This window comes from Talpa occidentalis, unplaced genomic scaffold (genome assembly GCF_014898055.3).
Source record: "Talpa occidentalis isolate TD23 unplaced genomic scaffold, MPIMG_talOcc4v2.1 talOcc4.4, whole genome shotgun sequence".
Lineage (NCBI taxonomy): Eukaryota > Metazoa > Chordata > Mammalia > Eulipotyphla > Talpidae > Talpa > Talpa occidentalis.
The window spans coordinates 42,360,897-42,377,727 of NW_023604295.1; the positions used below are offsets into that span (position 1 = coordinate 42,360,897).

General features: G+C 36.0%; 1 protein-coding gene across 9 annotated transcripts in view; it reads left to right on the plus strand.

Annotated features, from left to right (window-relative positions):
• Nucleotides 1-16,153, plus strand: part of ZNF148 (zinc finger protein 148) — a 126,695-nt gene extending 110,542 nt beyond the window's left edge. For 8 of the 9 annotated variants that reach the window (XM_037525399.2, XM_054700499.1, XM_037525398.2 and 5 more), the window contains 2 exons: nt 4,821-4,939; nt 5,227-16,137. In XM_037525399.2, coding sequence (XP_037381296.1) covers nt 4,821-4,939; nt 5,227-6,825 — 1,718 coding nt within the window. In that variant the 3' untranslated portion in view covers nt 6,826-16,137. Of the gene's footprint in view, nt 1-4,820; nt 4,940-5,226 lie in introns of all 9 variants that reach the window. The other variant, XM_037525403.2, reaches the window with a different exon arrangement.
• Nucleotides 16,154-16,831: the final 678 nt, after the last annotated feature.

Consider the following 16,831-nt stretch of genomic DNA (forward strand, 5'->3'; position numbering starts at 1 on the left):
TTGATGGACACTTGGCTTGATTCCCACCTTTTGTGAATAATGCTGCTGTGAGCATAGCTATGCAAATTTGGGTACATACCTAGCAGTTGAATTGTTGGGTAATATGTTAATTCTGTGTTCAGCATTTTGAAGAACTGCCAAGCTATTTTCTGTTCCATTTTGTCTTTTCACTTTCTTGATAATGTCCTTTGAAGCACAAAAAGTTTTTAATGTTGATAGATCCATTTTACTTATTTTTTATTCAGTTGTTTTTTCTTTTGATGCTATATCTGAGAAATCGTTGCCTAACTGAAGGCCCAGGTTTTCTCCTGTGCTTTCTTCTGAGGTTTTTCTTCTTATATTTTAAGCCTATGATCCATTTTAAGTTAATGTTTGTATGTGATGTGAGGTATAGGGGTGCAACTCCATATTTTGCATGTTGGTCCCAAATTGTCTCAATAGCATTGTCAGAAAGACTGTTCTTTTCCCCCGGTTGAATTTTCTTGGTACATGTGTTGAAAAATCAATTGATCATAAATGTAAGAGTTTACTCTTGAACTCTCAGTTTCTTGATTATGCACTATATATATATATAAACACTATTATTTATTTACTGTCCCTTTGTACTTAGATTTTAAAATAAGGAAGTACTAGTCTTGTTACTTAAGTTTTTCTTTTACGAGATTGTTTTGACTGTTATGGATCCCTCGCATTTCCATATGAATTTTAAGATGTCAATTTCTACTTTGAGTTTGTAGATCAATTTCTGGAGTATTGCCAACTCAACAATCAATATTAAGTCTTCCTATCCCTGAATAATGGAATTAATTAAATTTTAATCAGTTGATCAATTCTGTTTTACCCTTTCTTATTTTGAGAAATGATTTTAATTTCTGACCTTAATGAGCTCCGTCATCTACATTGTCTATTTTAAAATAGCCACCTTTTCTTACTTTTTTCTAACCTGTAATTACCTTCCCTTTTCACATAATACCTCTGTGAGCTTGTACTTTTTTATTATTCACCATAGTATTTCAATTCTAATTCACTGTTCATATTTAATTTCTTTTTTTTCACACTGCCTCCTTCCTCTCCTTCAAATAAATGCCTTTTTGTCCTTAATAATACTTAACTTTTGAATGGGATTGTCTCCTCATCTCCTTTATCTCACTTCTTTCACATCCATCTTTCTTAAAAAGTGGTCTTCTCTGCCTGCTTCTATTGCTTTATTATTCTCTCACTTAACCCTTGGCTAAGTGCCTAGTTATGCTGGACTTCAGCATTTTTTTTCTGTATAGTAAGTGATTTGGTCTATATTTGTTCTATTTATGCTCTTATTCTAGCCTCTGAACCCTCAGAGTCTACACTCAGTATGCAGAAGTGGAGCTATTCTGTGCTGAATTTGTGGTGACAACCTTAGAATCATTTGCCATACCAGCAGCCGCCTTTTGGGGGCCTCTGTGGAACCCAAAAAAGTAGTTTAAGACACTGCAGTCCCTTCAACCCTAAAATTTAAAATTTGGTAACTCGTTAGCAATTACAGAAGTTGGCATTCTTCTTGAAAGTTTCAAATAGCTTTTTTCAAATTAAATTATCTTACTCCTGGACATTTTATAGGGTCTAAACTCTTTGTTGCTCTGTTACTCCCTACTGATTTTTTTGTCCTTGACTTTAATGTCCCTCCCTCTAACCCCTTCCCCCCCACATACACAGAGAGAGAGAAAAAGAAAGAATATCTCTTTTTAAGTACACTTCAAGAAGATTTTCCAGATCATACCAGCTCACAGTAACACTTTTTCCACTAATCACTGCAATAATCATTTATGCCTTCATTGGCACTTTATAGTACACAAAAAATTTTATATTACACACAGAAATACTACACAAGGTATTTTGAGCTATGTAAAAATGTAGGCCCAGATTCTGAACTAAAGACAAATAATATAGTGGTGTTAGGGAGAAAGGATGTCCTCAGCAAACTCCACAAATAGGTTTTATGGACTCCATTCCCACTCCAGACCAGAGATATCCAGGACACCAAGAACTACAAATCCCATAATGTCATCATCACCGAAAGGAGGATTGCTGGGAAGTGAGGGTGGGGTTAAGCAGCCACGTTTGGTATAAAACCAGACATATGGGCTTGGGGGGGCTCTTGGTTTTTCTCCAGCTCTTAACATGCTCTTGGGATTCCAGCTCACTGGAACTAGTAGGACGCATTCATGAATTTATCTCCCTTTCCTTCCCTCTGAGTTACTCATTTCTTCATTTCCCTTTCTTTTGTAAATAAACCTTTTATTAATCTTTTTGTGTGTGCCTACCTGCAGTTGAGTATTACTGTAAGTCCCTTTTAAGTGCGGGTGAGGACCCACAGTCAGGCAAGCCATTTCATATCGGGGTTGCCCTGTAACAGTGGAAGAAAAGAAATGTACAAAATGATTTTTGAGATTAATTAATGAGTGCTGTAGAAAAGAAACAGATGACGGTCTCTAGGAATTTAAAGAAGGTGACGATAACTGTCCCCTGGGAGAATAGGGCAAAGTATCACAGAGAAGGTGGTTGAGTCTTGAAGGGAATTTAGTACCTGATATACAAAGGTAGACATTCCTGACTGAAGAAGCTGTGTGAACAAGGCAGAGGTAGAAAAACACACAAGATGATAGGTGTTTTAATTTGGCTAAAGAAAAAGGTTTTTTTTTCCTTTTTTTTTTAAGAATGGGGTACAGGCCAGAGTCGCAGGGCTTGAGAAGATTCACCAGAGAGAGCGGGGAGCAGAACAGGCAGATGTACCGAAATACACTGCTAAGGGGAGCAGCGGAGCGGGCGAGACGGGAGCGGTCTGCTGCGCCATGTGGGTTTCTCCCCAGCTGGCCGGGCATCAAACTCTCGCTGCTAAGGCCGTGTACAGCCCCACAGTGCTGCGCTCAACCCCCAGCGTCACCAGGGAGGCCCTGAAGAAAAAGTTTAAGACAGTATTGGGGAATTTGTAAAGATAAAGCAGACCTGGGCATAATTTTGTTGTCTTTTTTTATGATTGTGTATCTCGTTCCCCAATTACGATATACTCTTTGAAACAAGTACTGTCTTCTACATTTAACCTCTTACAGCAGGGCTATGAGTAGAGAGTACATATCTAGTAAAGTTTTACTGAATGAGTTAAAGTGTTACAGGACAGAGTGAGGGGCACCCCAGAACCCCCAAACCTGCTTGCTCTAAATAGGTTCTGCCATCTGCTGTGACAAAGAAAAGACAAAGGATATAGTTTCCAAATCTAGCATCTGAAGTTACCCATCCCCTCGTGGGTAAATTTCCAATCAAACTTTGGCCCAAAGTAGGGCCACTGAGACCTGAAAGCCTGCCACATGTCTAAGGCACCTTCTGGTGGGGACCCATAGAAAAGGGGCAGAAGGGGCTCAACACGTCTGAAAGAAAAAGAGCAAAATTAAAATCAAAGCTGCTATTGTTGACCTCGCCATGGGGTCTCTCATACACACCTGTTGGAACTAGTCCAGAACCAAAAAGCAAGTGAAGCTTCTTCACATTTCTCCCTGCTCCCTGTGCCTCTTCAAGGTGTTCGTCTGGCTCGCCATCCTTCTTTCCTTCTCCAGTCTTCTCTCCAACTTCTCTCCTCCTTGCTCAGCTCCACACTTCCTGGGGGGAAGAGGGGCATGGAATTGGAACCTTTCCTTTTCCAGGGGACCACCTTGTTAAAAAAGGTGGAACCAGTAGTTTTTCAAACAAGCATTAGGTAACTTATCACACCCTTCTGTTTATATAGACTGTGGTTTTATCAATAAAACTTACTTTAGATCTCCATAGTTATAATTCTGTATAATTTCGAAATCCTTATGAAATTTAAAAGAATTTGACAGATAGGAGTTTGTGTAATCCATTTAAGAGTGCCCAGTTTCATTCATTCTCAAAGGGACATGAGAAATGCTGTTCTAAGTTGTGAAAAAGAAAATCAATATAAATAAGCCTTATTTTTGAAACTTAGTCTCTAAGCTCTTTTTAGGTTTTCATTTTGAAGAATTTTTCCTTAGGATTCAGATTTCATTTAACTAGAAATATTGTTGAAAAGAAATGAATTAAAAGGTACATCCAAGATACTATGTTGGATTATGTGTGGGTAACACTTTTCTTTTTAAAAAAATTTTTTTAAGAATGTTACTGTTTTTAAATTTTTTAAAAAGATTTATTTATGCATACATGAACTAAGGTATAGGCCAGAGGTGCAGGAAGTGAGAGGATTCACCAGAGACCGAGCGGGGAACAGAACAGGCAGACTGACTGAAATACGCTGCAGAGGGGAGCAGCGGGCGAGACAGGAGAGGTCTGATGTGCCATGTAGGTTACCTCCCTGGCCAGGGATCCAACTCGTGCTGCAGAGGCTGTAGATAGCTTCAAAGTACTGTGCTTAAACTTACCCTTGCACCACCAGGGAGCCCCAAAAGAATGTTATTTTATATGATTAAGAAAAAGATTAGAAATACCTACTACAGTACTGAAACAATGTTCATATTACTATAAATTCTTGCCACTGCTGATCTCCATGGAAAAAATGTTATGTACAGACATAATAGAAAGACAAAGAAATTAAGTGTGCCTGCTTTCACCTTTTTCTTTGCAATGGCATATTCTATGCTAGTCTTTTTTCATTTATATAAGTCAAATTATTCTTGACAAATTGGGATATATATATAGAATTGAGACTTTTTTGTCATTAAATGGAAGTACGACCACTTCAAAAATCTTTTTTTTTTTTTAGAGGTTGTTATGGTAGTGTAATTCCTTACTTTACAATATTTATTTTGTTTTAAACTTTCTATGTCATGTACTAGGTGAAAAACCATTTCGCTGTGATGAATGTGGCATGAGATTCATTCAAAAATATCACATGGAAAGGCATAAGAGAACTCATAGTGGAGAAAAGCCTTACCAGTGTGAATACTGTTTACAGGTAAGAGGTGGTTTGAAATTCTTCCATCCTAAATTAAATTACAAAATAATTGTAATAAAATAAATTAGAAAGTGGCATTTACTACCAGAACTCTTTGAAGAACTTCCCAACTGTTGCTGATCAGTTATATTAGACAATTGGCTCAGCAAATTAGTTTGGAATTGCTTACATTATTACACTTTATCTTTATATTAATTACTTTTTTCTTTTCTTTTCTTCTCTTTCCTTGGTTGACCGAAAACACAAACTTAAACAAAAAACTCACTACCAAATTCTGAATTACACAGTATTTTTCCAGAACAGATCGTGTATTGAAACATAAACGTATGTGCCATGAAAATAATGACAAAAAACTAAACAGATGTGCCATCAAAGGTGGCCTTCTGACATCCGAGGAAGATTCTGGCTTTTCTACATCACCAAAAGATAACTCACTGCCAAAAAAGAAAAGGCAGAAAACTGAGAAAAAATCATCTGGGATGGACAAAGAAAGTGCATTGGATAAATCTGACCTGAAGAAAGACAAAAATGATTACTTGCCTCTTTATTCTTCAAGTACTAAAGTAAAAGATGAGTATATGGTCGCAGAGTATGCTGTTGAAATGCCACATTCTTCTGTTGGGGGATCACATTTAGACGATGCTTCGGGAGAAATACATCCACCTAAGTTGGTTCTCAAAAAAATTAACAGTAAGAGAAGTCTAAAACAGCCACTGGAGCAAAATCAAACAATTTCACCATTATCTACATATGAAGACAGCAAAGTTTCAAAATATGCTTTTGAACTTGTGGATAAACAGACTTTATTGGATTCAGAAGGCAATGCTGACATTGATCAGGTTGATAATTTGCAAGAGGGACCCAGTAAACCCGTGCACAGCAGTACTAATTATGATGATGCCATGCAGTTTTTGAAGAAGAAGCGCTATCTTCAAGCAGCAAGCAACAACAGTAGGGAGTATGCGCTGAATGTGGGTACCATAGCTTCTCAGCCTTCTGTAACACAGGCAGCCGTGGCAAGTGTCATTGATGAAAGTACCACAGCTTCCATATTAGATTCACAGGCACTGAATGTGGAGATTAAGAGTAATCATGACAAAAATGTTATTCCAGATGAGGTACTACAGACTCTATTGGATCATTATTCCCACAAAGCTAATGGACAGCATGAGATATCATTCAGTGTTGCAGACACAGAGGTGACTTCTAGCATATCAATAAATTCTTCAGAAGTACCTGAAGTCACCCAGTCAGAGAATGTTGGATCAAGCTCCCAAGCATCCTCATCAGATAAAGCCAACATGTTGCAGGAATACTCCAAGTTTCTGCAGCAGGCTTTGGACAGAACTAGCCAAAATGATGCCTATTTGAATAGCCCGAGCCTTAACTTTGTGACTGATAACCAGACCCTTCCAAATCAGCCAGCATTCTCTTCCATAGACAAGCAAGTCTATGCAGCCATGCCCATCAATAGCTTTCGATCAGGAATGAATTCTCCACTAAGAACAACTCCAGATAAGTCCCACTTTGGACTAATAGTTGGTGATTCACAGCACTCATTTCCCTTTTCAGGTGATGAGACAAACCATGCCTCTGCCACATCAACACAGGACTTTTTGGATCAAGTGACTTCTCAGAAGAAAGCTGAGGCTCAGCCTGTCCACCAAGCTTACCAAATGAGCTCCTTTGAACAGCCCTTCCGTGCTCCATATCATGGATCAAGAGCTGGAATAGCTACTCAATTTAGCACTGCCAATGGACAGGTGAACCTTCGGGGACCAGGGACAAGTGCTGAATTTCCAGAATTTCCCTTGGTGAATGTAAATGATAATAGAGCTGGGATGACATCTTCACCTGATGCCACAACTGGCCAGACTTTTGGCTAAAAAAAAAAAAAAAAAAAAGTGTAAATAATACTGGCACTTTAGAACAGATTAATCAAGAGTGGGGTTACTCTGTGTAAAATGGAGTGCTGTACAGATTTAAGAGCAATGCGTTATAACAAGTTAGGCTGATATGAATAGCAAGATAATCCAGTAACTGCATTTTGTTTGGTTAGTCAGCATTCTTTGAACTGCCTTACATGTTGTCACCTTTATAGAAGCAATGCATAACTTGTTTTAGATCAGAAACTTGCTATTCCACCTACACCAAGTTTAAAAGGAAAAAAAAAAAGACTCGCACAATTGTTTCCTAACTGATAACATTGTACATTCTTAGGAGATTAGTAATTGTGTGAAATTTACTCATACTGTTTCTAAGTTTTTCAGCATAGTCATTGCACTTCAGCAGGGAATCTGAGTATACTTTACAGACAGAGTGAACTTAAAAGTTTAAATGTCAAGAGATTATGGCTTAAATAAAGTAGTGTGTCCTATAGGGGGAAAGGAAACCACATCTTAAAAAGAATGATATGCCATATACCCTTGATTTTAATTTTGCGTTATATTGACATGGTGTTTTTTTTTTTTTTTTTTTTTTTTTTTTTTGAGAAAAAAAATAATAAAAATCTGATAGTCTAAGACTCCACTATTTAAAAGCCTAATTACTTTTAAAATATGCATACTTTCAAAACTTTTACCAAAATAACTGTTGAAGCATTCACTTCTCTGGAAGTATGCATATTGGTGTCAGTTTCTTTGTACAGTGTACGTAGATATTTTTTATGATTTTTCATGTGCAGGTATCAAGGTTGAAATTTTAGTAAAAAATATTCTGTAGATTACATTCCCAAGAACATAATGCTTACACAAAATGTATATTCCACGTTTTAAGCTTAATTGTATTTTACTTTACATATACACTTCAGTTAACATAGAGCACTTAGAATCTATTTGGTATTTTTGATTTCTCAAAGTAAAAAAGAATTTAGATTTTTAGGTTTGGTATGATTGTGTCATAATCATCTCATAATTGACTATTTTAATTTTTGGCAATAAAAAGGAAATTGGGTATCTTTGGAAACTGTAAAACCTGGTATAATCCTTCTCTTTCTAGAATCTTAATAGATTGGATAATTAAACAGTATCCAGAGAACTAAAGAAATGGGCATTTTAATTGCTTATTTTATCTTGAGTTACTTTTTAATGAACACGGCTCATTACAATTTTACAAACCAAAAGTGTTTACTAATTCTAGTAACAACAATTTCTTTTACAGCTAGATGAGTGATCGGAGACTTTTTGTTGCATTTCAAAATCTAAATAAACTACAGACTTTATCCTTATACCACGAATGTTTTTTTTTTAATACTTTGTCTTAAAATAATACAGCATGGTACAATAAATAGTGCTTTTATATATATCTATATATACATGTATACTTTTCTAAAGAATGATGGTTTGAGTTACATATTGGGCAATTTTGATTTTTGGAAAATAATAGTAATACTGATTTTATCCTCTTTAATTTGTTCCTACTTTTTGGTTTTTAATTTTAGATTTTCATCTTTGTCACAATGCACATATTGATTAGCAACAGTGATAATTTAAAATTACTACCCTTGGAAGATGAAACTTTATTGTTGTTAATTTTCCATCTTAACTCTTATATTGGCCCTACAGATCTGCAGTCTTTGTTTCAGTATAGAATGTTGTACATTTAAATTATTTTATTTAATATTATCCCAAGACTGTTCTCATAAAGAAAGGGGACAAAGAAACACCCCCCTTTTAACACCTTTCACATTTATTTTGAATATATTGTGTTTTATGGTAAGGAGTATAAATTATGTTTAATGTGGCTTCCTCTACACTTGGTTATTAAGCTTTGCTTGAAATATTAATTTTCCCATTTGACAGCTTTCTTTGCTGCCAAATTTTTCAAGAATTTTGACTTCTTTGAAGTAGGTATTTAAGTTCTGCCATTATTGACTCTTAAGAATGTTGTGTGTTGTGTTGTATATCACAATTGCAAGAAGGCTTAATTCAGGTGAGATGTTAAAAATGGAACTGTGCTCACACTAGTAGGCATATGTATTTTTCTCATGCTATTGGAGATAGTACGATTTTATTTGCTGAATTGATTTTTTTTTAAGTCTGATCAGAAATTTTTTTTCTATTGAGAACTTGATGTAATTCTTGGTACAGCATAAAGTTTTTTGTTTTAATATCACCACCAGCACAGTTTTTAGAATGTGACTCAACTGCTAAGCAGTTAGGATAAGCTTAAGGAGGAAGGCCTTTGAAAATGGTAGTTATGCAAGCAGAATTTCAGGTGTTGCATTCCTGTCTTCAACACATTTATTTAAGTCTACATAATGGCAGATTTTTCTACCATATTAGAAGCATATTTGAGATCAGTGATACTTTGGCATAACTTATTGACTTACCATTTAAGTACAGTCATTACTCTCTTACTGTGAAATTCTCAATGCCTACTAGAGTTACCTTGTACTAAGCATCTCAACAATTTGGGTTTCCCCACTTGGTTCAGAAAGTTTATTTCTCCCTGGGCATTAATAGAGAAAGCAAGGCTGCTTGTGCTGCTTTAGATCAGAAGATTGAGGATATGAGATACCTTTTTAAAATTTGTGTTTCACATTTCTCTCAGTGAGCAAAGTGTTCTATTAAAAACCTGCTCTTCCACCCTTAAGCTTTTTGGTCAGTGTGAGTGAGGTAATGCTTTTTCACTTGGACCTACTCTGACGTTTTGAAGATTGGAAACATCATGTTAAATGACAGAATACCTCTTGAACATCTAAAAGCAGGGTTATTTTTTTTAAACTTCGTATTGCACACACATTTCATTTGGTTCAGAATGTTTGAGTGGCTCCTAAAGTTTGAATCTACTTCAAATTTTCTATTTGATACCATAACAATCCATCCTCTTGGCTCTGGCTGAGGACTTGTCAGTTGGGGCATTTTCTCTGAGAGGCAGAAGAGGCCTTGTGCTCAGGGTAGGCTTTCATTTTCACAGGCAAGAGAAACTTGCAAAGTGCCAGCGAGGTTAGATCTTTCACCACTTCTATCATTGTATTAATTTGGGTTTTTAAAGGGCTGTTTAAAAAAAAAAGCCGGGAAACTTTAAAAGTAGGCATTACTGTAGTACTGCATTTCTTAGAACACTTAAACTAGAATTTGTTTTTTCACAGTATATTTACTTGAAGAAGCACTATTATAATCAATGAGAAACTTCTTGACTCTGCAATTTAATTTAAAATTTTTCCGTTTCAAATTGCTTTATTTCAGGGAAATAATTTTCCAGTTGTTTTTGCTATATTCTGCAAATAAAAACCGTGTTTCCTTTTTTCACTTAAACTTTGGTAGGAAACAAACTAAAGCAGACAAACATTTCTTGTTGTGTTTGTTGCTTTCTTTAATCCAATGGATAAAAAAGTAAAACCCTGTAAACATTATTTTATTTTTTTATGCAATACCATGCTGTAAATATGGTTCATCAAATAAGGATGTACCTATGATTGAATCTTTAATTCTGCACAGTTAGAGTTTATATATAAACGTGTCTTGACAATCAAGGACTTTTATGTGAGTCTTCCTTTATGATGTTTATTAATGTTATGCATTCCATTTGTTTTGAAGTGAGTACCAATGTGCTAATTTGTATTGTCTGAAAGTATGTAATGTTTTTACAGTTTGTTTTTAAGAATTTGTAAATATGTACAAACAAATCACAGTACTGCTTTATGTTAGAAGGCATATGATGTTGTACTGTATGTAAGCAATAATACATAGCAGTGCTAACTTTACAAGTAGCATCAGGAAAGTTCTAAAAACATTTCAGAGTTACTATCCTTATTTCATTTAATAATGATTATCTTTAATCAGTTTTTATAAGCAAATTCCACTGTTCCTCCTTTTGGAACGTAACACTGTTTACACAGCATAATTGAAGTTGCAGGGGAGACAGGCTAAATCTGACTTCATCTGTATCACTGTCACTAAGCATTGAATGGCCTTACCACTCTTCTGCAAGATGGAGGAAGACCGCAAAACTTAGTGCCCATCACACTGAAGTAAGGGGGTGTGTTTTTTCCTGCTTCTGTACTGCTACCTGACTTTGTGGTTTGCTTTGGATTTTAATATTTGTTTCTTTTTAGCTTCAAGCCAATAGGTTTTGAGGTGACTTCAGCTCCATTGTGAAATAGATAGTTCTCTTCATATTTCATAGCTACAATTCAGTAATTCTAAACTTTCTACTTTGATTTTTAGATACTTATTTTTCAAGCTTGATTTCTCAGCTGACCAGATGAATTTATTCAACTTCAATACAAAGAAAGACAAACCTATTGTAGTTTGAATTGAGTAGATATTATACTGTACAGAACAGCTAACTATTTGAACACACACATCACTGCTTTAGAAATAAAACCGCCAATTTATAAATGTATATGACCTACATTTTATAGGAGAAATGTTTTTAAATGCTAGTCATTTATATAATGTGCTTTGAAGGATTTGCTAGTCCACTTCTGTCACTTTTTAGTACACTGGTATCTTTTATATGTAATGTATGCTTTTTATTATTGTAGCAAAGCATTTCAGTAGAAAGAATTTTGCAACAATATGGGGGAAATTTTTCATTGTTGGATTTGAATTATACTGGATTTTATCTGTGTAGTCTTGTCTTTATTTTAATGCTGTCTGGAAGGGAACTTGGTATCCAAATAAAGCAGGTAACCTCATTTTACTTCAAGGGCATACTGTGTAGTGCTGAATTTAATCTGGAAATCTGATGATTTTGAAAAAAAAAGTTTATAAAAAATTGTACAGAAGAAATTAAATGTGTGATGGAAATCCTGATGGTGGAGCACGTTGAATTTTCTGATACATAGTGTTATTTTCCTGGGATCCCCCTCTGCCTTTGTATTTCAACTAATAAAGGAAAAACCCTGTCATTGAACCTGATAGGATAATAGGACATTCTGGTTATACAGTATTACTTTTCCATTTTCCTATTCCATTGACCCTTTCTCAATCACTGTAAATTTTTATTTTTATTTACTGTTGATAATTAAAACATGTACATAATATAGATGCTGTTGTATAGAACTGAATGAATTAGGTTGCTATGTTTGAATGGGTAACTAAGCGAAAGCTGGATACTGAGAGTTCATGAAGTGCCAGAACAAATTTGCAGGCGAAAGGGGACATCATGTGTTCTAGGAGGGTAACAGAGATGTTTCTTCAACCCTCTGGGAAATCAGTGTGAAAGAATCTACTGCAAACTCAGTGTCTGTGGGGCCTTCCTCACCTTCCCAAATATACGAGCACTAAATTTTAAAATCTACTCAGGTGAAAATTGCTTTGCAATGAAACTTATCACATTGAAATTTTCACTGTTTAAATAAGATATTTGTGATATTTTTAAATACAAACCTTCACATCAGTAGTCAGCAGCCTGACAGTTGAAATTCGGTAAGTCTCAATATATTTTTAAATATACTCTACCCTCCAGATAGAATTGTTTTTGGACAATTGTGGGAGGATTTTTTCTTTTGTTTCGTTTAAGTGCATTTTTTATTGTCATTGTAAAAATAAAATCTTGTTTGACCCCATATTATGCCATGGGTGAATTGCTGAGCCTTTATAATACATGAAAGCTTGTTTCATGCATAATCATGAAACAAATATGTTCTTTAAACTGACCTATTAACAGAGGTTTAATGAGTTTCACGACTAAGGACATTGTTATGTAGTTAATATTGCACTTGGAGTTTATAATGCCATTTAATGTATTGTGCGGTACAAAAGGAAGTTTTATTTTAAATTGAATTGTTAGACTGTACTTGAAAATTCTGCATTCTAAATGTGGACACTGGCTAAAAAACAATATAGCATACAGTTTTATGAATAATTTCCTAGCTGAATTTTTCACAATATTTTGAGCCAACTAACTACTCGTAAATATTTTTAAATGGTGTGTAGATTAATGTTACAAAGAGAAAAGGAAGTCTGTACGGAATTAGCAGTTTGTTACACAACAGACTGGGTGACAGCAAGGCCTTTACTACTGTAGCTTTCCATAGAATGTTGTTAATGCTAAAATGCAGGAGTCAAATGTTATTCTTGTCAGTATTTTAGACTTTAAATATGTTTACTATAGAGCTAAAAAGACATGCTTTTTTTTCTTTACAGATTCTTTTAGCTCATCTTCATACATGGAATTTTTTTGGTCATTAATGGAATAGTCTTCAGTCTATTTCACCCTTTTACTACCTTGTAGTCCCCTATCTTGTGACCATTGGGACACAATGGCTACAGGTAGGAGTGCGGTCTGGGTCCTTGGAAAACATGAACTAATCGGACTTTGCATTTCCTAATTCCCTGGCTTTATTAGCCTGGTTCTTTAACCATTTATACATAATATCACTGATAGTTTGTCTAATGCATTTCCTAGATGCCATTTTTTCTTGAACGATTAGGAATGGTAGGGAGAGAGGTGGGGAGATAACCCTACATGATATTTCTCCCACCTTCTGAAGATAACATAACAAGAAAAATTGAAGTCACTCAAATTGAAGTGTTGTCATTGAAGCTTTATTTGACAATTTATGCTCAAAAGGAGTATGAAAATTAATATGTTCGGGTAGAATTAATTTTTTCAGAGAGCTGCCTGTTTCCCTTTCTTTACCCCCCCCCCAATCCTGTGATGAACCTGATAAGGTATTAGAATGAATTAGATCTTTTTTAGTGAATACTCAATGGAAGTGAAAAAAGTTTATGCACTAAAGGTGAAACTTGGTCTTGTCATTTTTAAAAAAATATGTATGCATATAAGAGCTGGGGTGCAGGCCAGAGATGCAGGGGGTGAGAGGATTCACCAGAGACAGTGGAGAGCAGAAAAGGCAGATGTGCTGAAACTCATTGCTAGGCAGGAGAGGTCTGCTGCACCATGTGGGTCACCTCCCTGGCGGGGGATCAAACTCGTGCTGCAATGGCTGCGGATAGCTTCATAGCACTGCGTCCTGGTGCCACCAGGGAGGCCCCTGGTCTTGTCATTTTCTTATGCCATTTTCAAATACCCTTAAAGGACATTTACAGTAAAACATTTTACACACATGCAGATGTATGTGCAGGAGAACTGACATGTAAAATATGATACTATAAGTGAAAATGACATTTCAAAGTGATTTTTAAGTTACTGGAGAAAACTCACATTTACAGATGGACTTGAATTGTAAAAATAGACAACATTTTAGCCTTTGCATATTTAACAATTTATATAGATGAACCTTTAAACTTAAGACTCTTAATTTTCCCCAACTTCTCCCATTCATATTAAGACTAAAGTTGATGTCTATGTCAAGGTGATGAAGGGGGCCAAAGTAAGTGTCAGTAATTGTGTTTGCTATTGATTTGAACCCTTAACTTGCTGGAGCATAGTAGTCATTCCGCATTGATTATCTATCTACTTAGTTATGGGCATTATGCTAGATGCAAATGAAGGCAAAGTCTGCTAACATTTCCTGAACATCTGAAAGATGTTTATAATGGTATCAGTTGTAGGATGCAGTGTTGTACTTTAGATTATTAAAGCAAATAATGAGTTTTAAAATGTTTTGGGTGCTGTGCTGATTTCTCTCTCATTCAACAAATGGGTTAGTAGTAGTAGTCCCTATTTTAGAATAATTTTCTAGAAAACAATTTTAATAAGTCTATTCCAGAAAGATAGTATATATAAGACAATATAGTGGAAATGGAAAGCTATTAAAAATTACCCCCTGCTTAAAACACCAAACATATTGGTAGGATTCAAACCTGTACTGGGGAAATGAGATAGTAAGTAGACTTTGTTTGGAGGAAGTGACCTATTACAGGAGTGGGGCATTATGCTCTTTAGGGATTCACAGACCTGAAGGTGAAAATACACCAGAGAATCACCTGTACCCCAAGGCTAGGGGGCTGGAAACGGAGGATGTTTTCCTGAAAGAACTAACTGAACCAATGCTTGGCATTCTAGCGCTGCCAGCAATACTGATACTATAAATCCCTTGATGTCATATGCCACTAGTCAGTTCTCCTAGGTTATGATTGTGTTTGATACTCCATGTATTTCTACTAGTTCCTAATCATGCGAAACACTACTTGACTTTCCCCTCCAAGATGTTTGGGCTACTGTGAAAGTTACCTGTAAACCTCCAATAGGATAATTTCCCTTTGTTTCTTTATGGGAACTCTAGCACACATCTTTTGCCAATGACAATATGAGGGTTAAGATTTATTGCTAGAGTACAAAACTAAATGAAGAGATCCATTTGAGAAAAAGTGTTCAGAACAAGTCAGGATTAAACTGAGCTCGCGGAAAGCGTTTTTCCATGCTGACCGTCATGATTTGAGAGCCTTTATGGTACTCAGTGGTGTAAGCAGTGCTGCATTAGGTGTGTGGGCGTTTGTTGAGGGTGATGATGAGACAGGAGCGTGTAGTTTGGTAATATTCTCCAGGCTACATGCGAAGATACAGAGCAGTGAAATGAGCAAAGTATGGTTAGTATGGGAAGACCTTTAATGACTGTCCCTTGATCTATCTCTTCGTTCTAGCCCTTCCTGAGACTCAGTTTTTTCATCTGTAAGTTGGAGATGATAATAGCTATCATTACTGTGAATATCAAATCATTTGAGATAATTTGTAAACTACAAAGCACTAACCCTTTCCTAGTTCGTATTTTAATAGTGGTACAAAGACGAGTGGTACATAAAACAGTATTGGAAGCCTCATTTTTTGCAAAGCAGACCATGTAGTCAATTCCCGACATGCTCACAATATCTTTTAAAAGACTGGAGAATATGATGGTGGGTCTGTCTGGATTTTACTGACCAACAAGGAATAATTAGTGAGATGGAAGTGATAGGAATATTGTAAATTTATGATACCATTATCATAAACCCTGGGAGACATGGAACATTACGGAGAAAGTTGTATGTTTCAGTGAATGAGAAAAATCAATCAGTCTTGCAAGGAGATTAAAAAAGAGGCAGAAATACCATCTTACAAAAGTAATCTATTGAACGCTCATATAACTCAAGTTTTTGGTCAGTCATGGCTGGTCTATGAAGTAAAAGCAAATCTCATAGACGGTAAGATTAAAATGTTTCCACCTGCTTCACCAGGCAGGAGGAAGGGGTACGTGTTTATCAGCATGGAGGTGGTAGACTGGCTGGCTCACCTTTTTCTCCTCTATTTTTCTTTTACCATTTATCTCCATTCTTTCTGTCTCCTTTGTTACTTCCCCCAAATGACTGCATGTACCGCAGCAGGTATATTTACCAAGTGAAAACAAATAATGGTATGTGATGCCCAGTTTCTCATGCAAGTTAGATTTATTCTAAATGTTTTTTAGTATTTCAGGGAAATTCAGAACTTAATTGTTCATCATTGGATTCCTGGCTTAGTTTGTAGACTTCTAATGGCATTTTGTTCACAGAACATAGAAACAGTTCCTCACACATAGGAATGAATGAGCAAGGCCGTGGGGATAAAAGACAGCAGGGGTGAAGGTATTAGAAATGAATGATGGTGGAGATTTGATGATGCATGATTTGGGTACCTGCAATTGGGGTACCAGAATTTCTGCACTTAACTAAGACATTTTAAACAAGGTTCCCAAAGGAGGCAGAATGCTAGAGGGGGGAGAAAGCTACTTTATTATGTGCTGGACGTTTTTCCCAAATCCTAACGTAGAAATGAGTCAGAGGAATGTGGCTGGACTACAGCCTCCAGAGCCACTTCCTTCCCCTTGACGCTTCACCATCCTCTGAAGAGCAGGACAGACAGGAGTCCATCAAAGAGCAAGTAAGTCCCAACTCTACCTCTCCAGTTGCATAGGAACAAAGGAAGGAAAAAGAAAGCAAAAGTCCACCATGTTTGTATGCGTGACCCTTTATGGAAAATGACTGCTCACTGCTGGACGTGGTTAGATAAATGTTGTATAAT